Below are 26,728 nucleotides of genomic sequence, written 5' to 3'. Positions count from 1 at the left end.
TCTTGACTGTGGGGAAGTAAAGAACATACACCATTTCTGTTTTCTAAGAGTATTTACAAACTACTTTATAGTAAAAATTGGACAATTGAAATCTCTGACTTCAACACTATTGCTTAATTAGTGTTTTACCATTTTATGTTTATTTAAAATATTAAAAACCTTAATAAAAATATGAACGTCTTTCAATATAGTTGTGAGATATGGTTTACTGATCATTTTATCAGTTTTAGTCTGTTTTAATTTTACATTGTTTGCCTTATAAAATTGTATTGACCATCTCTACTATGGCAAAATAGAAAGGCAATATGATTAAATTATTATTGTTCCAAAATAAGTAGTCACTTCCAATTACAGAATCAGATCATGCGTTCACACATCCATTTCATCTCATTTTCTAACTATTGAGTTGGCATGCATTAATAGAGAATTTGAACAGAAAGATATGAACTACCAAATTTAATAAGATGTGTTGAAAAAAAACATACTTTAATGCTCTTTCATCTATATCATCATTTCTGAAGATTGCTTAAACTGGAGAGGGGAGGAAGAGGAGGGGAAGATGATTAGTTAATTAGTAATTTTGTCCTCAATACATGTGGAATAAAGTGATTTTTGTAACAGTGTAATGCAAAAGTTAGGCCCTTATAAGTTTAATTAGATAACATGACCTGTGGAAACAGGAATGATCTTCTCCATTGGTATTTTGTTGTTGCTGTTTGTTTAGGAAAATGGTTTGGAGTGTTGGAAATGACAATCACCTGGCCGTGGCTGAAGCAGCCACAACTTTGCTAGATTTCCATACCCTATGGTAATGAGTCCTGGATTTTGAACATATTCTGTAAATTAGACCATTTGTTTATGTTGATTCAAAAATTGCTGCCCTGTAATGCACTGTTTCACCCAAATAAAACAAATAGATACAAAGAGTTTCAGTAGTATATACCCTGTTTTCCCCAAAATAAGCCCTAACCCCAAAATAAGCCCTAGCTTGATTTTTTGGGGGTGGGTGGGTGGGCCTTATATAAGCCCTATCCCCAAAATAAGCTACCTATTTGCTAAGACATGAGGTGAGGCAGGGGGAGGTGGAGCTATCCCATGTGCCCCACACCCGCTTTCTGTGTCACAGAGTTCTGCTGCTGCCGTGAGGCACATCCTGCTGCTGTTGCCGCTGCTGCAAGGCGTGTCCTGCCATTGTTGCTGTCGCCTCTACGAAATGCATCCTGCCATTGCAAGGTGTGTCCTGCCACCATTGTTGCTGTCATAGGGTGGCAACAGGCGCAGGACGCGCCTTGTGGCAGTGGCAACAGTGGTGGGATGTGCCTCGCAGTGGCAACAGTGGTGGAATCTGCCTTGCGGCAGCAGGAACAACACAATGTGCCTCACGGCAGCAGCAGCAGCATAATTCCTCACGGCAGCGGTAGCAAGAGCCTTGTAGCACGGTAAACAGATGTGGAGCGCATGGGGCAGCTCCTGGAAAAAAATAAGACATCCCCTGAAAATAAGACATAATGCCTCTTTTGGAGGCAAAAAATTATAAGACCGGGTCTTATTTTCAGGGAAACTCAGTAGATAGAAAAGAAGGAATGTCTTTAAAACTTCTATATTCACTTAATTGTGGATGACTCATGTGTTCTATGTTGTGCCACTTTATTGCATTTTAGGGCTACTTTGTACATTATAAAATAGTGTAGCATAAAATAGTGTAGCAATTGGAAAGTTGGATTACGGGTAGGAATCTCAAATTGATATACCGTTACATTCCTCCATCTTGAAATGAGTTAGTCTATAAAACAAGTATAGGTTCCTTTCTGAGTTGCATTTTTTTTCCTAAGCAGGGAGCTAGATGCCAAGGAAAGTATTGTCCCGTGTGCATTTCAGTTATAGTGCTGAGTTTTCAGGTGGCTAAATGTAAGTCTGTACTTGGCAGCAGGCATAAAAATGTATTTTCACTCTTACTGACGGGCTGGATTGAAATGACTCCATTGCTCTTGTTTCTTTCCTAGGTTCAGTTCTGTTACTTTTTGCGCAGTGAAGCTTCATACATGTTTTGAACCGTTGCTTCCATTATTTGTCATGGATATTTGTTATTTTTTAAAAATGAATTCTACAACAAAAAAGACACCACAAAAATCCTTTTCCCCTCATTTTTGTTTGTTTGTTTTGAAAGGTGCAGTAGTTAGGCTGAATGCTATTGACTGCCCAATCTACAGAATGGGATGACTAAAAAAAAATTAAGCCATACTTCGATGTACTTCAACATAGCCAGTGAAGAGTAGCAAACTTACACTGCTCTCAGGGTGTTGGCTTGAGAGAAAATTCATGTCAGTATGCCAATGAGATATCTATTTTCCTGCAGCTGTTTTTAAGAAGTGCATTTTAAAATTGTCTACTTAAGGAAATATAGGACAAACCTTTTGTTATGTTTTTAATGTTGTTACTGATTCCCACCCTTCCAAAAATATCCCCAGAGGTCTGTATGGTTCTCATCCAGATCATATTTAGAAATTTGTTGAAAAATCTTGACTATTTCTCTATGGGATAAGGTGGATGGTGAGACCTTGTAGGACTTTTGTGTTATTGACTTTTTTTTTACTGTTTCCTGGTTTGAAAGTTGTAAACCAGATACAGTCTTGTGGACTTGGGCAGCTTCTAAACTGCATATAAAAAATAAATGAATCCCATGATGGAGCTAACCATTTGAATATATGAATGGAAATAAATGTCCATAAATGAATGGATACCTATATCTGAAAAGCAATGCAAACAGGCTCACCATGTAACCACTCTGTGCTTGCTTTTATTTGTCTCTGAAGAGGGCTAACTTGGAAATAATTCGATTATGAATGCAAAATGTTAATGGTCTGTAAGATTAGGGTGTTCAGTTGTCAACGCTGTCACAGCACATATTTTAATCTATCTTTCAGTGTGGAGATTGGTGAAAGTGTTAGAGGAGAAGATGTGTACATTATCCAAAGTGGTTGTGGAGAAATAAATGACAACTTGATGGAGCTTCTTATCATGATCAATGCTTGCAAAATTGCATCATCTTCCCGTGTGACAGCAGTAATTCCATGTTTTCCTTACGCCAGGCAAGATAAGAAAGATAAGGTAAGTGAGGGGTGATAATTCTCCATTAGTCAGTTTATTAAGATTATGAAATAGAGATAATTTATTTACAGGTAAACCGTTTGTTCCATAACTGATTTGTTTGGTACAATATTTTGTGAAGCGCTCAGCTTTACATTCGTCAGCTCTTGCCTCCTCAGGAGTTTTGGAAGGTAGGAAAGGGAGCCCACAATGTTGTCATTGCACAAAATGAGAACTATGATGATGTGTCAAAAAGCTGTGGCAGGGAAGGGGCTGAAAGTGGTATAGGAAGCTACAGAAGAATTGGGCTGTATTATCTTAAGATGTTCCAAACCAGAAACAATAGCGAAAAAAGTTTCTGTTCTTAAACATTAAAACAATTATTAAAAGTTCTTAAATCTGGCTAGGAAACTAAACTTATTGAGCACCCAGATGTCAGAATCCATTTATATTTCATTTCTAAGTATCTCCTCTGAGCCAAACCCAAATCTCATCTTCCCCAGGATTCTGCCATTCCCAAGGGGGAGAGGGAACAGGCATGGGACTTTATGGCTTTCACTTCCTCCCTTAAATGTAACCTTTGTTTATTCCTCCTGCCTGCTATCCATCACAATATAATCAATTGCTTTCTCACTAGGCATTCCCTCTACGGGCAACTAGGAAAGGGGGTGGGAAGGGGAGAAATGCAACCCTCTGGAATCTGGTTTGTTTCTCCGAGTGAAGTGTGAGGAGGGTGGAAATGATCCTGCTGCAAACGGACTGTTATCTCTCCTTTCCCACAATGGGCTTACCACCTGAAGCTTGGCTGATCCGGAACTGACCGAATGAACTGTGGGGTGGGGTTTGCTTGGGGACACTTTAAAAATATCAATCTGTGAGGGAATTCCTCAGATCCTGTCTATTATGTCTTCTATCTCCTATTTCTTAGTAAAAATTCCTGCTTGGAAAATCTTGTCTCCAAGAGTCCTATTTTCTTAAGATGTGGGCTGAAGTGGGTTCTGACACCCAGGCCACTGCAAAAGGTTTATTGTATTAGTACCGGTACTTGTAATTTTTTTCCATTTAAAAGTAATTTTAAACTTTACTAAAATATTGAGACAAACTGGCAATGCATTTCATGTATTCTTCAGACCATGCAGTTGCAAACTTTTAGTCTGTAATATGCAGTGCTAAAGAATTCTTAAATCCAGTTTGGGTTACTGCTATATTATGACTTCAGTTTTTTCAGCATCTTCCAATCTGGTAACGAAGTTGCATAATGTTAACCATGTTTGTTTATTTAAATTTTGTGACCAATGGTAGTCAAGTTGTACATCTTAAACTTGCCTTTAAAATTAGCTTAACATGTGACCTATGCATGCTGTTCTATTGCCAATAGTGTCATTTCAGGGTAATACAGAGATTCTGGCCTAAGTTAAGATTCAGAGCCATGAAAGTAGAATGCTCAATTTTTCCATATCATAAGTATCTTTAGATGAAAATAAATTAGATCTTCAATTAAAGTCCAATGCCAAGCAAAATACAAGAGAAAGGGAAAGACAGTTAAGAAACAATGCCCTGATTTTGGAACATGTTTTTTCCTTCACTCCACCTTAGTTGAGAAAAGACTGTTCTCCAAAGCCACCACCATGAAGAGGAGGAAGAGAAATTCAAGTCTTTATTTTTTAGACATAGTTTACTAAAATATTCTTACAGATATGTACTATATGTGTGTCCATGTGAATGAAACAAAAAAGACATTAACTGCTGCATTGCACTATGGAATTTGTCAACTTTCTAATCTCAAGTGATAACTCCGAGTAACACCATCAGCATGGCCAGTAATACATGGAGCTAGGGCCATGGGTTGCGTACCGTGGAGAAATAGATCTAAAATGCAAGGAGAAGGTTTCCTTCCATTGTAATACTTCATAATAATGTTAAATATGTAATATTTAATAATAAAATAAATACTCCTTATGCCTACAGTATTTGACTCAATATTTTAAATAAGAGTGATGGCAAGCTGGGCAAGTGTGACAAAAGCAATAAAAAAATCAAGTTTAAGAATATTAATGGCAAGATTATGCCGATCCAGATTTTAACAGAATCTTATATTCTTCTATACAAAAAGTAAATTATGTTGTTTCTATTGACAATTGCCTATATACCTGCCTGTAAAACTGTTGCTTTCAAAGAAGAAAAATATACTAACTTCTAGAAATCTCTCTATGCTGTGTTTAATTATTCCATTTAATTCTGTTAATTCTGCTGCTGGCCATGCCTTAATAATCTGCTTCTGATTATATATTTTCTTGGGTTTCAGTGTTTGGCTACCACAATTTTTGCAACTGTGAGCATAACAGTCGGAAACCTATGTTTAGATAATCAAGTAAGATACTCTTGGAACTCCGTGAAATAATCATTTTCATTTTTTACCCAAATACTTTGTATAGTAAAGAAAATCTGTCATTTATGTGAACAATAATCTCCAGTAGTTACTACGTTAGAAGTTGTATTTAATAGTCATACTGGTACATACTGTCTCATGGCAGTTTTCTTTCCCATCAGTTATGCTGTTATATACCTCATAGTTATCTTTAGCTATTTTATTTATTAAATTTGAATATCTCCCAACAGTCCTGAACAACTCACAAATAAACATTTTTTTAAAAAAAAATACAGTTAGAAACGAGCATAAAAAATAAAAGATAGCAAAGTTAATAGTAACCTACAGAAATGGGGGAAAAAGGACAGTCAATCCAAGCAGCTTCCCTCACCCTTGCTAAGGCTTGGGAGAAGAGTTTCAGTGCCCTTATTCCATTCAAATGCTAATATTAAAAAATTGTGATTTTTTCCTAAATGGATTTTTAAATTGTTTCTACTTCAAAGATGCCCTGTGTTTGTTATAATATATTTTACTTTCTTTGAACACTATATATAAGTTCTGTATGTGAACACATGATCTTAAAGTCTCATTTTTGATATTGTTTCATAAATGAAAATATTGAAACTAGACATTTCAAATGTGATTTACCTTTTTAATTCTTCAAACCATATGCAACATACATCTTTAAATGCATGAATAAATTTGTTTCTTAATGAACTCTATAATATTTTGTTTACAATACTACATCTTTGTAAATGAGAAAAGTCAGTTGGGATTTTGATAAATTTGACTGAACTGGTTTTTTAATTTTTCCTGTTCTTGCATATGAAGATTTGCACATTTCATTAATTTGCTTTTATTGTGTTTTCCTATATAGGACCAAGGTAGATGGGTAAGTGGTACCTTGCAGCTATTTTAACTCTAAAATATACCATGGATTATTACAAGCTCAGCATACCCATTTTTATCTCAACTAGAGTCTCATTGCATAATATTTAATTACCATTGGAGCAAGCTTTATCCTTGGGCTCTGTAAAAGCAAGAGCCTGGGACTTTTGCCATTACAAATAAGTTAGTAATTTTTTGTTAGTGTGACACAGTTCATACTGAAATCATTACAAACTTTTTCCAAAGTAAATATGTTAGCTGAAACAATATCTTAAATACTTGCAACTTTGCCAGACCAAGAAAGCTTTAAAAATCTGTGTATTTGCTCAAATCTTTTGTGTTTGTACATGAGCTGTATAAATAAAGTGTGCTCCTATATTATTGCAGAAGTAGCAAAATTTTACATGAGTATTACGAGAGAGAAAGTTTATCACTTGGTTGCATAGGCATGAGAAGCAAAATTGTATCATTTAATCTCATAGCATTCTAGAAAAATGTAAGTCAAAAAGTGTGGTAGACAAATTCACCTGCCTGAGCCCAACTGTTGGGTAAGGTCCAGCAGCTTTTCTGAATCGGTATTATCATAAAACGTTGTATGCCTGTAACATATCAGGTTTTTTATAATGGCTTTTTTGCTTGTTCTTCAGATATTTGTTACTAGGAATACCTAGAAAAAAATAAAATCTTCACATAGGGAAAAATACATGTTTGTGTGTTACCAAAATTAGATCTGAATTCTTGAAAGTTCAAAGTATGAAAGCAAAGTAAACTTTTCTCTCAGAGTTTGTTCCAAAATGTAAACAAATGGATGAAGAATTTAAAGTTGCCTTTTTGGTTTCAAATGATTCAATTTGAGATATTAACAACCCTGTTATTTGTTTGATGTAGGACCATTATGAGTGTAGATTAGAAAGTTGAAAGAAGTCTATTATTGCTGCAAATATATATATATATATATATATATATATATATATGGATCTTTGGTCATTCGGGTTTTTTCCCGCGTAGAATTGAAGGTGCTCCTACACCTTCTTTATTTCCTGTTTCAGCCTAACCTGAAGGCCATCGACAGGCAGTAGTCACACTGGTGACAGCTCATATTTGTGTAAATTTTAAATTGCTAACAAAGAATTAAGGGAGACTGATATGCATTTCAAACTTATTAGTTTTCATCAGTCAGCCATACCCTTCTGAGATTCGAACCTGGGCTGATTGCACATTAGGCAGTTGTTTTCACCTCTAGGCCACAGGCTCTCTCTCGCTTTGTTAGCTGAGAAGCAAGGGGAGATATGTGTCAAATGCTTGTTAACTATATATATATATATATATATATATATATATATATATATATATATATATATATATATATATATATATACACACACACACACACACACACATATACATATATATATGTATATATATACATATACATATATATATGTATATATGTGTGTGTGTGTATATATATATATATATATATATATATATATATATATATATATATATATATATATATATATATATATATATATATATATAGAGAGAGAGAGAGAGAGAGAGAGAGAGAGAGAGAGAGATGCCCATGTGGTGTTGCTAATGGTATCTCTAATTTTTTGTAAAACAAAAAGAATCCCCTTTTTTGCTAACTTTGGACATCTTTCGAATGATGCATTGTAGCTTGTTCTCTGAAGCAACTTATAATTTTAAAAGATTTTGAATACCGTAATTTTAGGGCTATTTAGGTCTAACAGTCCTGAGGATTCCTATATAAAGTTAGAACTCTTGCTAACTGTCTTTAAAAATGAATTTACTCCCTTTCTTTGGACTTTGTGGCAGCAGTACACTCTGTAAACCAGAATAATTGTTTGAAACCCTATTCTCAGAATTGTTCTTTCAAAAAAACACAATTTGCCTAATAAACCTGATGTTTGTCTTCTTTAATTGTCTTTGTTAGTTTGTTTGTTTAATTTTTATGTTGCCCATCTCCCCTACAAGGTGATTCTGGGTGGCTTATAGGTTATAACATTTCTGAGAATCAAGCTCAAATATTACTTTGAAATAATAGATGGTCTTTTAATTGTCTACTATTGCTCCTCTAACCATAAGCTTTAAATTGAATTTTACCATATAGCTTTTGATGTAAATAACATAGCTGTTATCTTTTTTAAAAAAAAACAACCTGTGTTGCATCTTGTTTGATTATTTTTTCATTTTGCTTGCTGAAATGAAATTTACGAAAGTTTTCTGCCTTATGGCTTTTTAGTATTTAAATCACTGCTTGAAATCTTGCAGTTTTGTTATCGTGCAATATGTCTTTTTGGTGAGCTGTTAGTGTTCCTTTAATTGTGAGATGTTTGCATGGATTGTTCACAAATCAAAGGAACTATACAACTGCAATGCCTGGTTGAACTGTGTAATACACATAACTCTGAATTAAGAAGAAGCACTTTGCCTACCATTCTAATTAATGTAGCCTATGTCCACAACTCCATAAACCAAACATTTTTAAGGGACTGCAGAGTAGCCACAGGGAATGACAATCCCAGGAAAATATATGGCTGCTTTAACAAGGTACAAATATCCTCAGAGTGCTTCTTCATGCTTTGCAGTAGTAGTTTTTTTTTTTGCCCTGAAGCACTGCACAGTTCCACTGTCTCTTGCTAAATGTCATTAAAACAAAAAAATGGAGAACAGAGATGGGAGGGACCAGCTTGTTATATATAACTTGTTAGGGCGAATACTATGAAAAAATACTATCCCAGAAAAAGCATGTCTATTGAGTTTCAACTCGAATAGGAACATTACTGTTTGGAAAGAATGGTACAACTTTTGATGGAATTCCTACTTGTTTTGCATAAAAATAATTTGTAGCAATAAATGTAGACTTTAAGAATTCTTTTCAAAGTTCATAAAATCCATATATTGTTTCTTCAGAGCAGGGCTCCCATTTCTGCAAAACTTGTTGCCAACATGTTATCAGTTGCTGGAGCAGACCACATTATCACCATGGATTTACATGCTTCCCAGATCCAGGTAATTATGAGTCAGAGACAATACTTATACAGATGTACTTCCTGGTAACTTCATGGGTATCCTTCTAGTTTTAGTGTTATGTTAAATTACACTTTAAATTACACTTTAAAAGAAATAACTGAAGCAAGATAAATATTAGAATGACCAAAGAAGAAATATAAAGAGATTATAGACCTTTCGTACAACTCAGGGACAACTGTCAGGCTTGAAATATATTCACCTGAGAATCAGCATGTGAATGGTGGAGAAGTGTCAACAATTGAAAAACACGAATTTCAGAAAACTCAGTGCTAATCAAGGGTAAAAAAAATGCATGATCCTCATATCTAGGCCATATTGCCTCTTAACACTCTCTGAACTCCTGTGCCTGGCTCTGATGTTCCTTTACAACACAGTTCTGCAAATGCTGCCCTTTGATAAGGATAAGCTTCCAAGAATTTAGAGGAGTAGATAAAATAATTCGCCACTGTGGGGACAATTCAGTGGACAAGCTGGATGATTCATAAAACACAGGATAAAAGAAAAGGAATATTATGTTAAAAAGTTAACACAGGAACCAAATCGCAATATAGCTGTGCAGAATAAATGGTTACAAAGCAAAACCACTTATACAATCTTTTAGCTCGGGCTCAAATAGATTGTTAGTCAGTACTTGGTGTCAGTAAATTGGTATTTCCTTTTAGACCTTTTCATTCTAATACAGAGGTCTCCAACCTTTCGGGTACCAGGGACAGGTTACATGGAGAGATTTTTCCACGGAGGGGTTATGATTTTGTGTGCTGTCTGCAACCTGGCTTTCCTTGTTTGTGCGGATCAGTTGCTGGCATGCTGCGGCCCGGTACTGGTCCACAGACTTGGGGTGGGGACCCCTGTTCTAATATGTATCTCTGGAGGATTTGTCTGCTTGCTTCCTTAAATTGATTGGGCACAACTACTTGGAGGCTACATTTCAGTCATAAATATAACAGCGAATTAGCCACCACCTTTGCACATATATCTAAAAGCTTTTTTTTAAATAATAAACTATATTAGAATTTTGGAACAGAATAAAAATTAACAAAATCTAATATTTAGAATAAAAAAAGAGCAAAGGAAGAGACAGAAATCAAAAGAAAAAGATTATAAAGAAGCTACAGATAGTCCTTGACGTACAACAGTACATTTAGTGACCATTCCAAGTTACAACGGCACTGAAAAATGTGACCTATGACCGTTTTTCACAGTTATGACCAGTGCAACATCCTCATGATCATGTGATCAAAATTCAGGAGCTTGGCAATTGGTTATAGTTGTTGTGGCCACATGATCACCTTTTGCGATCTTCTGACAAGCAGAGTCAATGGGGAAGCCAGATGCACTTAACAACCTTGTGGCTAACTTAGCAACTGCAGTGATACACTTAACTGTGGCAAGACAGGTTGTAAAATGGGGGAAAAGTCATTTAACAAATGTCTTTCTTAACAACAGAAATTTTGGGCTCAATTGTTGTAAATCGAGGACTACCTGTACTTCCAGTTTTCTTTTATAGCAATTATAAATATAAATTACCCTCTTACTCTGTGGTTATACCACTGATTACATTTTTTGTATAATGTTATTTTTGTTCTAATCAAAACCATATAGCTTCATCTATAAGGGTTTTCCAATATCAAATGTAGACAATATCATATCTTTAATTAAAGCAGTCATTTTGGCCATCTGAGCAAGTTCCATCATTGTCACCATTCATTACTCCATTGTGGGTCAGGTTGAATCTTCCCACCTTTATGCATATATTAGTCTCACTTATAGTTGTAATATTTAAAAACAAAGTTTCATGTCCAGCTGCTTATCCATCAGTTCTCCAAAAATCTCTGGTTTGAATTGTATATGAAATCTTTAAAATCTCTGTTATTATCTGTAATTGAGTCTAGAATTTTTTGGGGTTTTTTACATGTCTACGAACGTGTGATGAAGTTTCTCATTGGTGACATTCCCAGCATATGTTTGAAGAACCTTTATATATTCTAGACTGTTTTCTGGTGATATGATGATAACTTTATTGTCACTTTGAATGTACACCATTCGGCATACATCAAAATGAAATTTCGTTGCATACAGCTCTCAAAGGGTCACCACCTCCGATATATACTCCTTGTTCGGGGCCCGCTCAAATTTCACATTGTCCATTTTAGTCTCTAGGGAGTGAACGATGGCAAACAGGACAGATGGAAATGGGGCTCCATGTGGATTAGCCCTCAAGTTAGCTTGTATTCTGACAACCTCGCCTTCTTTCCTTTTTCTGATGCTGACTCTTCCACCCTTTCCTTAAAGAGGCCTTGCTTCTTTTCGCCCCTGCAGCACGCTGCTGCCGCCGCCACCAACTCCTCCAAAAGCCTCTCTCTCTTCCTCTGGGCCTGCCGACAGCCTCATCCAGTTCCTTCGCTCCATAAGCTCCAGGTCCTCTCCTCCTCTGCCTCCTCTGGAAACAGCCCTGATTTGCAGTAGAATCCATCACTGGGCCAGCAGTCAGATCTTGCTGCTGGGCAGAACAAATTCAAACAGCGCCAACGACTTTTAACGGTCTCACCAACAGTTCCAAAACAGTTCCAAAATAACTAGAAACTCGCCAGGCCAGCAAAGATTGTCAGTCGTATGTCTGTAATATGCCTATAGCCCTTACTATCCCTCCCAAAACTATTCGCCTTCAAGAGCCAATGCAGCCGCAGCCATCTTAGAACTATATGTACCAATGATACATCCTTTTATAAACATTCTCTTTAAGACTAGAACATAGTGCACAAAAATAATTCCCACCATGGAAAAGTGGATGGTAAAAGGTGATAGAGCTAGCAAAGATGGCAAAACTGACTGTTTTAATCCCATAGAAGAACTTAACTAGTTTTGTTTTACTTGGATACACTTCTGGGCTTTTTGCTCAAATTTGAAAAAAATGAAATGATTAAATGATATAATGAAATAGCCATTATAATAATCAAAACTTGATTTTAAGGTTTGATTATTATAATGGTTTTGTTATTATAGAAATAGCTTGAAACCTGAAATGTACAGTAAAGTAAAAGTTCAAGGTTGTACTGTTTTTTGTGTTTTAGTGCACTGAAAAGTCAGAAGTCACTACTTTTTTTTCCTCTTTCTACTTTTCTTTCCCTTGGTTCTTTAACTTGCTTTTCTTGTATTTTTATTTTAGAATAAAATTTAATAAAAAATGTATGCCAAAATAAGACTACAATATGGAATAAAGTCTAAACTTATTTTTTGAAAGCCTAAATAAAAGCAAGTTTATTTTGCCCTGCATGTTGCCTAGAAAACACTATTTAAAACTATATATCATCATCTCTGTCTTCTGCGTGATCTTTTAATCAAGCCAGATAAAGACAGCTGTTCACAGAATTCAATGTACAACTGTTTCTTTTCTTGTAATATTCAGGGCTTCTTTGATATCCCTGTGGACAACCTATATGCAGAACCAGCTGTATTACAATGGATCAAAGAAAACATTGTGGACTGGAGAAACTGTGTCATTGTATCTCCCGATGCAGGTGGAGCAAAAAGGTCACAGCAGTTATTGTGTGCTTATAAACATTCATTCTAAACAAAATGATTTGGCGTTCAACGTTTGACTAAGTTGTAGCAAACAAACCATATATGATAGGGTTCTGGATATAAGAGCTGTGGCAGCACAGTGGTTAGAATGCAGTATTGTAGGCTAATTCTGCCAACTGCTAGCAGTTCAGTTCTCACCTGCTCAAGGTTGATTCAGCCTTCCATTCTTCTGAGCTTGGTAAAATGAGGACCCAGATTGTTGGGGGCAATATGCTGTCTCTGTAAACCACTTAAAGAGGGCTATAAAGCACTGTGAAGTGATATATAAATCTAAGTGCTATTGCTATTTTAGTTTTTAAGGCAAAAAAGTTCTTGAGCAATTTGGGTGCTCATCTAACACTTCTCTGCTATGCCTAAAATGCCTACATCATATTTGTGTTTCTGCCTTTGATGATTGCACCACAATCACAGAAAAAGTTGTGTGTGGTTTAAAGAGTTGCATATAGATGCCATATTGATACCCTTATGCATTCCAAAGAACATTTTGGTCCTGGAAGCCAGCGGTTGCATTGTACACTTCTCTTTTGCCTTATGTTTCAAAAAGCAATCTTGAGCGTCAGACTTGCAACTTTGGAAAGCTTTAAGCCAGGGCTTTTCAACCTTTTCACTCATTGTGAAAAGTCACCCAGCAAGGTGTCAAAAACTTGACCCCCCCCAAAAAAGGAAAAAAACTGATAAAGTACAGGTAGCCCTCGACTTACAACAATTCGCTTAGTGACTGAAGTTACGATGGCACTGAAAAAAGTGACTTATGACCATTTTTCACACTTATGACTGTTGCAGCATCCCCAGGGTCATGTGATTTACATTTGGATGCTTGGCAACTGATTATACTTATGACGGTCACAGTGTCCCAGGGTCATGTGATCACCTTTTGCAACTTTTTGACAAGCAAAGTCAATTGGGGGGGGCAGCTCATCACTCAGGTTGCGCCCTCAGGGATGCGCCTGTTGGAAAAGGATGGCGGCGGCCATACGGAAGACAGGTGCGGCTCTGAGGCGACAGACGGAGCGTGGTCTGGGAGGATGCGGCGTCTCCGCAGCCTCACTTTGGAAGGGACTCGCTACCCGCTTGCCCGCCTCTGTGGCTCCTTCCCCGGGCGCTTCACGTCCAGCTCTACAGCAGGCCTGCAAAGGGGCCATGTGTGCCTTGGACGGGACCGCGCTTCTCCCATGGGGCGGGCGCCCGGGCGCAGGGCCAATCAGGAGCCCTGTGAGGGGGCAAGCACTGGGAGCCGTAGTTGAAGGCTGTGTGTGAGCAGGGATCAATGCTGTTTTCCAGGTAATAAATGCTTCTTCAAGGCTCAGCAGACAAGCTGGGATCAGCGCCGAGCTCTAGCTGGAGCCTGGCACTGATCCTGGCACTTCCACTGAGCCCTGACAGCTCCCAAGAAGTGCCGATCGCTTATGTTGTTACTGGATGCTGGCTTGTGGGCTCGGGGTGGGGCTACATCTATGCGGCTATGATCCCGGCGCTTGAGCCCTGGTAGCCCCAGTGCCAGGATGCCACCTCTCTACCAGCCTTCTCCCCGGCCAGGGCTGCTGCCGGGAGACTGGAGCCCATCGGCAGAGGCCAAGGCCGGCCTTAAGGAGTTGCCAGCTGATTGGCGCATATGGCTGGCCCGAAGGACTCCGGTCCACGGAGAGCTCCCAGTGGGTCGACACAGCAAGGCTGGTGCATGGGTGCGGGAGGGGGGAGGAGGAAGGTGACACCATGTACCACCAGCTTGCATACCACCAGTGGTACACGTACCACCGGTTGAAAAGCCCTGCTCTAAGCTATAAAGATTATTTGACTTATTCATTTTCACTTTGTTAGTGCAGTCAATAATAATAATGTAATAATTATAATACCGTGTTTTCCCCAAAATAAGACCAGGTCTTATACATACATGTACATGTACATACATATACATACATATATATACATCTGTAAGTTTTTTCTAGTCAAACCGGTTTGATTGATGCACCTTAGGTGTTTTGAATTTGCTATATTGCAGTTCTATTATTATGATATAACCAAGAGTCATTAGGGCTTATTTGTGGGGGATGTCTTATTTTGTAGCCACCTGCCAACTTCCTCACATCGTCTGCTTGTCCACAGCTGCAACAGCTTACAGGGCTTCCCAGGGCAGATGCTCAGGAGGCGAGGGCAGTGCTGGCAGAACGCGCCTTCAGGCAAAGAGGGGAGCGACATGGACAGGTGGGGGAAGCCAAAGGACTGGGCGGTGCAAGCCTCCTTTGCCGCCTCCCTCCGCCTGCCACACTCTTTTGCAAGCAGACGCTTCCAGTATTCCTCTGAGCAAAAGGTGGGCACCTATGGGGCACTTAGAAACAGCAAATTGCTCCATTTCCAAGTGCCCCATTTGCAAGCAGACAAAGCTTCCAGTCTGTTCACACGAAAAGTGTTTGGTTGCCTATGGGGCGCTTTGAAACACAGCGATTGGCTCCATTTCCAAGCACCCCTTAGGCACCCAAACACTTTTCGCCCAGAGAGAGAATGGAGGCTTTGTCTGCTTGCAAATGGTGTGTTTGCAAGAGCCCCATAGGGGCTCAAACATTTTTCGCCTGGACGGAGAAATGACAGAGACTGGAAGCTTCGTCTGCTTGCAAAAGGACAATGTGGCAGGTCCTTCAGCTTCCCCCACCTGTCCGCGCCACTTTCCTCCTCACCTGAAGCCTTGTTCTGCCAGCACTGCCCTCGCCTCCCAAGTCTGCCCTGGGAAGCCCTGTAAGTTGTTGAGGCTGCGGGCAAACAGACGGTGAGACGGAGCAGATGGGCAGCTTCGGCAGGTGGAGGGAGGCAGGGGAGGCTTGCACTGCCCAGTCATGGCACAAGCCATGGGATAGTTGGCAGAGAAGGAGGTGGTGGCTGCCGCCAGACAGATAATCTGTGGGGCGAAGGGGAGTGGCCAAGAGCAAAGAAAGCCCCTCCAATGGCTGATGCGGCTGTTGCGCAACAGTGGTGGACCCTTCACCATCACTTCTCCCAGGCTCTGAAACAGCGGAGGGTGACTGGTTAAGGCGACCGAGCCTCCCCCGCCCATCCTGAAAGATCTATGCTTTCCGTGGCACCAGTTGTGACTTTGGTTGGTGCCATTGGATTTTTGGACCTAAAAGAATTAGATAATTTGGAAGGCCCCAATGACTGCAGAACTGGCCATGATCAATCTTCTGGAAAGGCAGAGCAACGGAGGATTCGGCTATTTAGTAGTGCAGACTTTGATGGTGTAATATACTATCACATCTCTGCCTTCGGACTGTTGCTTATTGTCATCCACATATCGTCCCCAAAGGATTCAGAGTTCCCTGGGTACTAGCCACCGTGAGAGGGTGGCTTGAACTTACATCTGCTGCCCCTAGAGGTGAGAGCTCTAGGGGACATGCTGTACCCAGGATGGATGTTTCGGACCATTCCCCCAGGAATAGGCTTTCCGACTGTCGTGAGAGGACGGTGGTTGGCCTGTCCTGGGGTGGCACCCAGCTGAGTGGCAGTGGCTGGGTGGAAGCTCGGGACACCTATTTGTTCTCTGTTTGGACCCTCCTTAATTAATTGACTATGGACTGCCTGTATCTGGACTGCTCTTATGCCTTGTTTTAGGTACTCCTCTACGGACTTGCTCGCCCTCAGGGGTGCTCCCCCTTCCTGGAGGCGGCCCGCCTTTCCAGCCGAGTACAATCTTGAGGAAGGGCCCATTTATTGGGATCCTGAGAGATGGCTGGGCACGGGTATGGGCCTCCGACGTAAACCTAACAAGAGGTCCCTGGTTTGTTTTTTGTCGAAATTTTTTTGGGGGCTAGGGAGGAGGGAGGGTTCTTCTCTTGGTTGTTCGGACGAGGGGGGCAGTCCAACAACCTCTGTTCAGGCCAGTGCTGAGGCGGATCGCGGGGGGGAGGAGCGGGGGTCGGTCGCTTCTGGGGCTCCAGGGCCAGTCGTGGGACTATCCATCCCCACGACGATAGGGAATGGCAGCAGGTGTAGGAACAGAGGGCCGTATCGATCTCAGGGAAGGCCTCTCCGCTGCTTACAAGCGGTGAGGCACTCCGACCCTCTGGTTCCGCCCCGAGGTCCCGGGAGTGAGGACGTGCAGCCTCCTGAGCTCCGGCTGGTGTACTTGAATGCCAGGTCGGTCATCAACAAGGCTCCTCTCGTCCGTGACTTGGTCGAGGGTGAGCAGGCGGACCTGGCTTGCATCACGGAAACTTGGTTGGGCCCAGAGGGCGGCATTCCTCTGGTTGATCTTTGCCCACCAGGTTTCCGGGTGCTGCACCGGCCTCGGGCTCAGGGTAGGGGTGGGGGAGTGGCTGTTGTTATGAGGGAGACCTTGTGTCCACGGGAGGCCACCGTTCCTCAGATAGTCGGGTGTGAGTCTCTCTTTTTGAGATGCGGCCCTGGTGCACAGTTGGGCTTGCTGCTGGTGTACCTTTCGCCTAGTCACGCAGCAGCAGCCCTGCCTGAGCTGCTCGATGTCCTCTCTGGGCTGGTGGTTGAGTTCCCGAAACTTATAGTTTTGGGGGACTTCAACCTACCATCGCTGGGAGGATCATCTGAGTTGGCTCGGGAGTTCATGGCTTCCATGACGGCCATGGACCTGACGCAAGTAATTTCGGGACCGACTCATGAGGGAGGCCACACCCTTGACCTAGTTTTCTTATCTGGACGGTGGTTAGATGATCTTGGTGGGGGCTCTCCAATTATTATGCCCCTGTCATGGACCGATCATCATCTCCTGCGGCTGGTCTTCCGTTTTGCCACCCCCCGCCGTGGGTGTTTGGAACCAATTAAATGGTACCGCCCCAGACGCTTAATGGATCCCCAGAGGTTCCAGGCGGCGCTGGGGTCCCCACCTGCCTCCCTTGCTCACAGCTCGGCAGATGCCTTAGTGGAAGCCTAGGAAAGGACGGCCACTGAGGCTCTTGACCGAGTTGTACCCCTGCGGCCCCTGACCCGGTGCAGATCCCGTCGAGCTCCATGGTTCTCTGCGGAGCTCCGGGAGATGAAGCGTCGGAGACGGGGCCTAGAGAGCGGTTGGAGGTCCAGCCGATCCGAATCCGACCGATTGCGACTAAGAGCCTACATTAGGTCTTATCTCGCTGCGATAAGGGAGGCGAGGTCTAACCACTTCGCCACCCTTATCGCGTCCGCAGATAATCGCCCGGCCGCCCTGTTTAGGGTGACTCGCTCCCTCCTAAATCAGGAGGTGAGGGAGGATCCCTTGCAGGGTCGTGCCGAGGAGTTTAACCAACATCTGTCGGACAAAATCGCTCGGATTCGGACCGGTCTGGACTCTGACTGGGCAGAGTCTGACGATCAGGACACGGGCGGTCTTGTCGATATCACCTGGGAGGAGTTTGATTCTGTGACTCCGGAGGAAGTGGACAGGATCATGGGGAGGCTGAGCACCACCACATGTTTATTGGACCCGTGCCCTTCCTGGCTGGTCTATGCAGCCCGGGAGAGGACACGCAGCTGGTTCCAGGCAGTTATATCGGCTTCTCTGAGTGAGGGTAGCTTCCCCGCCGTCTTGAAGGAGGCGGTGGTGAGGCCTCTCCTCAAGAAGCCTGCCTTGGACCCAGCTGTATTGAACAACTTTCGTCCTGTCTCCAACCTTCGCTTTCTTGCGAAGGTTGTTGAGAGTGTGGTGGCGCATCAGCTCCCTCTGGTCCTGGATGAAGCGGATTATCTAGACCCGTACCAATCGGGTTTCAGGCCCGGGCACAGCACGGAGACGGCATTGGTCGCGCTGGTGAATGATCTCTGGAGGGCTCGGGACAGGGGATATTCCTCTGTTCTAGTCCTATTAGACCTCTCGGCGGCTTTCGATACCATCGACCATGGTATCTTGCTGCGGCGTCTCAGGGGGCTGGGAGTGGGAGGCACAGTCTTACAGTGGTTCTCATCCTATCTCCAGGGACGTTCGCAGTCGGTGTTGGCAGGAGGGCAGAGGTCGACCGCGAGGTCTCTCATTTGTGGAGTTCCTCAGGGGTCGGTCCTCTCGCCTCTCCTGTTCAACATCTACATGAAACCGCTGGGTGAGATCATTCGTGGCTTTGGAGTTGGGTATCATCAGTACGCTGATGATACCCAACTTTTCCTTTCGACCCCAAACCACCCCAGTGATGCCCTCAACGTGATGTCCCGTTGCCTGGAGGCGGTTCGGGTCTGGATGGGGAGGAACAGACTTCAACTCAACCCCGACAAGACTGAGTGGCTTTGCATACCTTCATCCCGGGTTTATTCGGACATTCCACCTCTGGCTATGGGGGGTGAACTATTACCCCCCGTAGATAGGGCTCGCAACTTGGGAGTCCTCCTAGATTCACGGCTCACCTTGGAAGACCATATAGGAGCTGTGACTAGGGGGGCCTTCGCCCAGGTTCGCCTGGTGCGCCAGTTGCGGCCCTATCTTAGCCGGGATGATTTGTGCACGGTCACTCATGCGCTCGTGTCCTCTCGTCTGGACTACTGCAACGCTCTCTACATGGGGCTGCCCTTGAGGACCACCCGGAAGCTCCAACTGGTACAGAATGCAGCTGCGAGAGTTGTGTTGGGAGTCTCCCGATACTCCCACGTTACACCTCTGCTCCGTGAGCTGCATTGGTTGCCAGTTGTCTTCCGGGTGAGATTCAAGGTACTGGTAACGGTGTTCAAAGCCCTCCATGGCATGGGGCCGGAGTACCTTAGGGAACATCTGCTGCCGGCATCAAGCTCCCTGCGCCCTGTGCGTTCCCACAGAGAGGGCCTCCTCAGGGTGCCACCGATCAGAGAATGTCGATTGGTGGCCCCCAGGGGGAGATCCTTCTCTGTGGGCGCTCCGGAGCTGTGGAATCAGCTACCGGTAGAGCTCCGGATGGCGCCCGATCTTCGCTCCTTTCGTCGCGATCTCAAGACGTTTCTGTTTGTACAAGCCGGCCTAGCCTGATGGGGATTGGTGGGGTTTTTTATTTTTGGTGTCTTAATTTTATCTTGGGGTTTTAGAATTGTATTCCAATTGTTTTAACTTGGGCAATCATTTAATCTCTTTTTAATGTTTGTATTTAGTATTTTATTCTGCCCTGTGAACCGCCCTGAGTCCTCAGGGAGAAGGGCGGTATATAAATATTATTAAATTAAATTAAATTAAAATTAAATCCTCCATAGCATGGCAGTCTGGCTCGGGAGGGGAGTGAAAAGGAAAAGGCAGGCAGGCAGCCGGGTCATTGAATGGGTGGGGGGAGGTCACTGACCGGGGAGTGGCCTGGCTGTGGGGGCCCTGTGGTAAGGGCATGCTGAGTGTGTGGGGCAGCTCTACCACCCCTGTCTCTGCCTTGCCTAGCCTTGTGGCAGCGGCACCAGTGCGACGCATGCTCTCCTGTCCCGTTGTGGCAGCGAGCAACCAAATGATGGGACAGACTGGGTGGGCTCTTAACTAGGGCTCATTTTTGGGGTAGGGCTTATATTAGGCACGTGCCAAAAATCTGGCTAGGGTTTATTTTCTGGGGGTGTGTGTTATTTTCGGGGAAACAGTAGTATGTAATATAATAATAGTAATCTAAGATATAATGCTGAAGGTATTTTTAATGGTGGATTTAACTCTGGAACTTGATACCTTTGACAAAGCTGGTAGTCCCTCTGTTCATTTTGTGCCAAAGGGTTAAGAGCTTCTTACACAAGCATACCTATTTCTGTTTAGATAAAACATTTCAAGTTTAAAATGGCATCATTCTGACCCTGCCAGTAGTGTTTCAGGTTAAACCAATCAATTTTGGGCTTGAAACACTTTGTAAGCTCAGAACAGTTGTTTCAAAATTGAAATCTTTTGTAACACCACTATATTGGCAATTTAAAGGTTCCTCTCCTTGGAATTACATGCTTCCTAATGTTGGATTTTTAAATCAAGATTACACTAAATTTGCCATAGTGGGTAAAAACAAGAGGATCACACAGAAATAGCAAACTTGTAAAATATTAGTCATGGACATAGGTCAGATTTGTAGATGGCAACAATGATTGTTTTTTAAAAGTCCAACAATCTCCCCTAAATGAGCAGTTTTTCAAATCAGAATCATGACAACTTGAAGAATGGAGGTACATATGTGTACAGATAGTTCTTGACGTACAACAATTCATTTAGTGACCATTCAACTGACTCATATCTATGATAATTGCAGTGTCCTGGGATCATTTGATCACCTTTGCAACCTTCTGACAATTAAAGTCAATGGGGAATCTAGATACACTTAACTGTGACAAAAAAGGTCATAAAAGGGAGCAAAACTCCAATTAACTGTCTCACTTAGCAATAGAAATTTTGGGCTCAATTGTGGTCTTAAGTCGAAGACTACCTACATGTATGTATGTCAGATTTGTAGATAGTGCTATGATTTGCTTAACTGAACAAACAGTCATAATTCAAGAACATCCGTAAGAAACATGTCCATGTGTATCCATATGCAAACATACAGACTGCCTGTGGTTCTCTATATCTCAGAAAATGTCGTTGATACTTTGAAAACTTACTGTACATGGTCTGTACATCTAAGATTTTATCCATAAGTATATACACACCACCCATCATTACACACACACACACACACATCATTATACATATTTAGTTTATTTTAGTTCATTTTGTTTATTTATAAAGTAGACCACTAGAGATCACTCAATTTTGTGTATATGAATACATACAACCAAACACAGAATAGATTTATTTGAAAAGCACTTAAATTTGAATATCTTAACTTAAAAATATCCAGCGATCTGTTTAGAGACTTTTGGAAATCATAAAATAATTAATTTGTTGTCAGGATGTATATTTTTAAAGTGAGGTAGTGTTGATGTATCAATGTATCAATCTCAGTAATAGACATGAGCACACATATTACGGATTTAGTATATAAAAGATATAAGGAAGTCTAGTATTCCTTTGAAACCTTGGTTACGTGCAATATTTAAAATTATTTGCTCTCTCATTTTTCCTCTCTTAATACTATAGGGTCACTTCAATTGCAGACAGGCTTAATGTGGAATTTGCCCTGATTCACAAAGAAAGAAAGAAAGCCAATGAAGTGGACCGAATGGTCTTGGTTGGGGATGTGACTGATCGTGTAGCAATTCTTGTGGATGATATGGCAGACACATGTGGCACAATATGTCATGCAGCTGACAAGTAAGTAAATCCTGAGGAATATAGTCTGATTTTTGGATTAAGACGTTAGGCAAAAGGAAGCAAAGGTAATGAAAGAGTTTTTTGTAAAGGAACAGTGAGTTCTAATTTAAGAAATATGGATCGTGGATGCACAGAATTTTAGATTTGTATTTTTTTTTCTGTTCATCAAAAGGATGCTTCCAAAAAGTTAAGGACAAAATAAACTTTGTAAAATTGAATTTTTCCAGATGAAAATCAATTTTGACTTAAGCGATATGATAATCTTTCACTGCAGAGTCATCACACTTTTGCAGCGCACATATACAGGTAGTCCTCAAGTTACAATTGAGCCCAAAATTTATGTTGCTAAGTGAGACATTTGTTAAGTGAGTTTTGCCCCATTTTACGACTTTTCTTGCCACAGTTGTTAATTAATCATTAGTTAGTTAAATGAATCTGGCTTCCCCATTGACTTTGCTTGCTTGTCAGAAGGTTGCAAAAGGTGATTACATAGCCCCAGGAAACTACAACTGCCATAAATATGAAATATAAATATGAAGCAGTTGCCAAGCATCTGAATTTTGATCATGTGACCAGGGGGATGCTGCAACAGTCATAAGTGTGAAAAACAGTCATAAGGCACTTTTTCCAGTGCCATTGTAACTTTGAACAGTGACCAAATGAACTGCTGTAAGTTGAGGACTACCTGCAGTCAGGCATGGAAATTATTTTCATAAAGTATGTTGAGAATACCTAGTGACTCTGAAGATGCTCCAATATAGAGAACAGAGTTCAAAAAGGCTCCATATACAAGAACAGAATGTAAAAGAAGAGTTATCTTAGCAGCTTGGTTTATTAAGGGATAATCCTCATTTTGCTTCATATTACTGTGACAATTTTAATGTTCACTTAAACATGCATGGCATGACACAGAAGCATAATGTAGCATAATAATGGCATAATATAATATAATAGGAAGCATAATATTGGCTGCCTTTAAGCACTCCCAAGTATGTAAAGAAATGTTCCATCTGATAGTTTTATCTGCTAGGAAAAAAGCATGCATGTCTTTTACTATCTTAAATTTTTCTGGTAAATATTAGGGATATTTAGATTTGCCTAAAATCTAATGTATAATTGGCTGATGTTTGTAGAAACACTTTCCCCTATCTTGTGTGTTTAACAGGCTGGTTTCTGCAGGGGCAACTAAAGTTTATGCAATTCTCACTCATGGGATCTTTTCTGGCCCTGCTATTTCTCGGATCAATAATGCTGCATTTGAAGCTGTTGTTGTAACTAATACAATTCCACAGGAGGAGAAAATGAAACATTGTCCTAAGATCCAGGTACTTTTCATGTTCTTTTAATATCTGGTATGCAGTTTTTATTTGAATTTCACAGCATAAAGGGGGAAGAAACTTCTGATTGGGGATTGTATTTACTGATGTTAGGCTAAGATAATTTAGACCCAAACAAGAAGATGTGACCCACAAACTTTCTATGGCTTTTACTTAAAACAATAGGAATTGCCAAATTTAATGTTTAGGATGAAGCATACTTTTGTTAACATGGTGACAGAGACACTTATTAATTTATTTTAAAAAATATTTTGAAGTGGTATCCAATAAAAGATTGCAAAGCAAACTAAATGACTGCACATGTAAGGCACTGGAAATGAATTTGTTTATATTTCTAGAAAGCTCGCATCATACCTACCTTACTCTGTACACCGCCCCGAGTCCCTCGGGAGAAGGGCGGTATATAAAAACAAACAAATAAATAAATAAATAAATTGTGAAAAAAACTACAGTATTATATTCATGGGGGAATAGAGTTTGAAATATGCAGATCTGTCTCTGGAAACAAGATTACAGGGAGGTTAGCAACTTCAATAAATGACAGTTTACCTAAAAGAATTAATGACAACAGATTAGTTCAGTGAAATAAGAAAAAGTTAAGGAAAATGATTTTTGGAGTCATTCTACTTACCGTCTGGTGGTTTGGCTGGATGATTGCTTGTATGCATTTTTTTTGTCTTCATCAGAGACAGTTTTCATCTATAAAAAGTTTGCATTGAAAGGTGTTTTGTGCCTACAGTATGTATTTTATAAGTACTAGTACAGAAACATGCAAATTATATGTTTATTCTTAATTTATTTGTAAACTTGTTTCTGGCTTTGCCCATCTCGGTCTCAAAGGGCACATTGACAACCAGTACCTTAAATTGTACCAGACAGCCCATTAGTAATCATTGCATTGGATGGGTAAAGATATAATTGCCCATAATTACTCATATGGTTGAATTTTGGATCAGTTGTAGCTTCTGAATGATCTTCTAGAGTAGCCCTATGTAGAGCACATTGCAGTAATCCAGATGTGCCTATGAGTTAGGGCCGTGGTGGTGAACCTATGGCACGCGTACCACAGGTAGCACCCAGAACTCTGTGGGCATGCACACCATCGCCTCAGTCCTAGGCCTTCAGTTGGGTTTTATAAAACCTTTTCACTCTAGGCCTCCGCTGCCATGTGCAAAAAAAAATAAGTTCAATCAATCAATTTCAACTTCTCATGGGGAAAAAAAGATCTCACAAAGTTGGAATTGATTGAACTTTTTAGTCCCACCCAGTCTGCCGTTACCACTGCAGCCATGACCACCAATGGGCCACACCCACCCAATGGGCCACGCACAGGAGTCCTGGAGGGCTCCAAATTACAAGCAAATTCTATTTGGGGAAGTGCTATCATTTCAAGAACTAAAGATGAAAAAAATCACTGCAACTAATAGGTCCTTCAAGCCACTCAGTTTTGCTAAGACTTGCTTTCTGTCCAGCCCCTCACAGTCTTCAGGCATTGAGATACGACCTTCAGAGCATTGCTTGTTCAATCAAGGATTGAGGTGTAAAGTTGGTATCATCTATAAGCTGATACCATCTGCATGCAGATTACCTGCCCAAGAGCCTTATGTAAATATTGAATAAAAGTGGGGAGAATGCCAAGCCTGCAGGAGCCCACAAAGAAAGGGTTATTGTGCTGTATCTGTCCCGAGCTACCAATTTTAACTGGAAACTGCCTTGGAGGAAGGAAAACCACTGAAAAACAATATGTTCTATTCCCAATCCTTAGAGAGAGTCCAAAAGAACACTGTAATTAAGAGCCATGGTGGCACAGTGTTTAGAATGCAGTACTGCAGGCTAATTCTGCTGACTGGCAGTTCAGTTCTCACCAGCTCAAGGTTGAATCAGCCTTCCATCCTTCCGAAGTCAGTAAAATGAGGACCCAGATTGTTTGGGAGCAATATGCTGACTCTGTAAACTACTTAGAGAGGGCTGTAAAGCACTCTGAAGTGATATAAAAGTCTAAGTACTATTGGTATTGCTAATTGATTATATGGAATTCTTGAGTGGTCAGGCAGGACCAGGAAATGTGTACCACTGCAAGGATGGTGATCAATGCCAAATGATTTGTGTACATAAAACGTCTCAATATTTTGCACAAAAATAAGCTACTTTTTCTGAGTCTTGATTCTTTGGCTTTGTTTCCTTGTCACATGAGACTACTTTTTTTTTATGTAGCATTCAGGTAGGAATCAACCCTTATGTGTGTGTGGATAATGGGATTTATAATAAGCTGTTGCCTTTTCTTCTAGGTTATTGATATTTCTATGATTCTGGCTGAGGCAATCAGAAGAACACACAATGGTGAATCTGTATCCTACCTGTTCAGCCATGTGCCCTTATAATTTCAAGTCAACATTACAATGAAGAACACAGTTCAATATTAAGATAATACCTTGGAAAGCTTTAGATTGACTATGCATTTCCTACTTCTAACATGGACAATAAGTAAAATGGGCAACACTGTTTTTATTGGTTGCAAATTTACAAACTTTGTGCTTTAAAAGAGGACACTATAATAGTTGCCATGATTTATATTGATGACTATTACATGAAAAATATCATATGTTCCAAAAGCCATACTTGCACTTAAACATCTGTTTATAGACTTCAGGCATTTAGATAAATTGTTCAGGTAGATCCCTTTTGCAGGGAGAGGTAATCTAGGCTACAAATTTTTTATGGGAACATGATAATCATTTTACCTCTCTTGAAATTAGACTTGGAGTAATTATTAACTCCCATGTCCTCTCATCCAAAGAATCTTTTGTTTCAGATCTTTGTTCAAACTAATAGGATCTCAACATACAGCATTGTTTGTCTTGAGTTACTGAATTATGTTTAACATTTCAGATCTTTCTAACACAATTAAATGAAGTAAGTCAAATTAAACATGTGCTTGGTTAAGTGACTTCTTTTAAGATTGAAAAATATGCAATTCTTTTAGACTATAAACACATGTATAATTAATTTTAAGCTAATTAACATTATCTAATGATTTGTTCACACAAAGCTGGATTGCTATCAAAACTCATTCTCTCCTGCACCACAGACCTATATGCTGTTTAAAAGTGGATCACATGAACCTGCTTCTGCTGTGTTTGGACAAATTGGCAGCCAGCTTGTTAAGGAAAGCAAGAGTGGATTCTGAGATGGCTCCACCTTTGTTGCACCCTGGATTGGTGGCAGTCCTTACTCCTGCTGTGCCTTGACAAGCCAGCA

At 40.8% G+C, this 26,728-nt stretch overlaps 1 protein-coding gene across 4 annotated transcripts in view; it reads left to right on the top strand.

Annotated features, from left to right (window-relative positions):
- The window catches only part of PRPS2 (phosphoribosyl pyrophosphate synthetase 2), a 46,279-nt gene extending 19,881 nt beyond the window's left edge, over positions 1 to 26,398 (top strand). The window contains exons 2-8 of one of the 4 annotated variants that reach the window (XM_081326248.1): positions 2,925 to 3,108; positions 6,333 to 6,347; positions 9,281 to 9,379; positions 12,807 to 12,931; positions 21,960 to 22,133; positions 23,299 to 23,458; positions 25,759 to 26,398. In XM_081326248.1, coding sequence (XP_081182374.1) covers positions 2,925 to 3,108; positions 6,333 to 6,347; positions 9,281 to 9,379; positions 12,807 to 12,931; positions 21,960 to 22,133; positions 23,299 to 23,458; positions 25,759 to 25,851 — 850 coding nt within the window. In that variant the 3' untranslated portion in view covers positions 25,852 to 26,398. Of the gene's footprint in view, positions 1 to 2,924; positions 3,109 to 6,332; positions 6,348 to 9,280; positions 9,380 to 12,806; positions 12,932 to 21,959; positions 22,134 to 23,298; positions 23,459 to 25,758 lie in introns of those variants that run through there. The other 3 variants (XM_081326249.1, XM_081326250.1, XM_081326251.1) reach the window with 3 other exon arrangements.
- The last annotated feature ends 330 nt before the right edge of the window (positions 26,399 to 26,728 follow it).

Source organism: Vipera berus, assembly GCF_964194415.1.
Source record: "Vipera berus genome assembly, chromosome: 4".
Classification (NCBI taxonomy): Eukaryota; Metazoa; Chordata; class Lepidosauria; order Squamata; family Viperidae; genus Vipera; species Vipera berus.
Note: the sequence above shows the minus strand (reverse complement) of the source record. Positions and strands in the feature narration are given on the sequence as shown.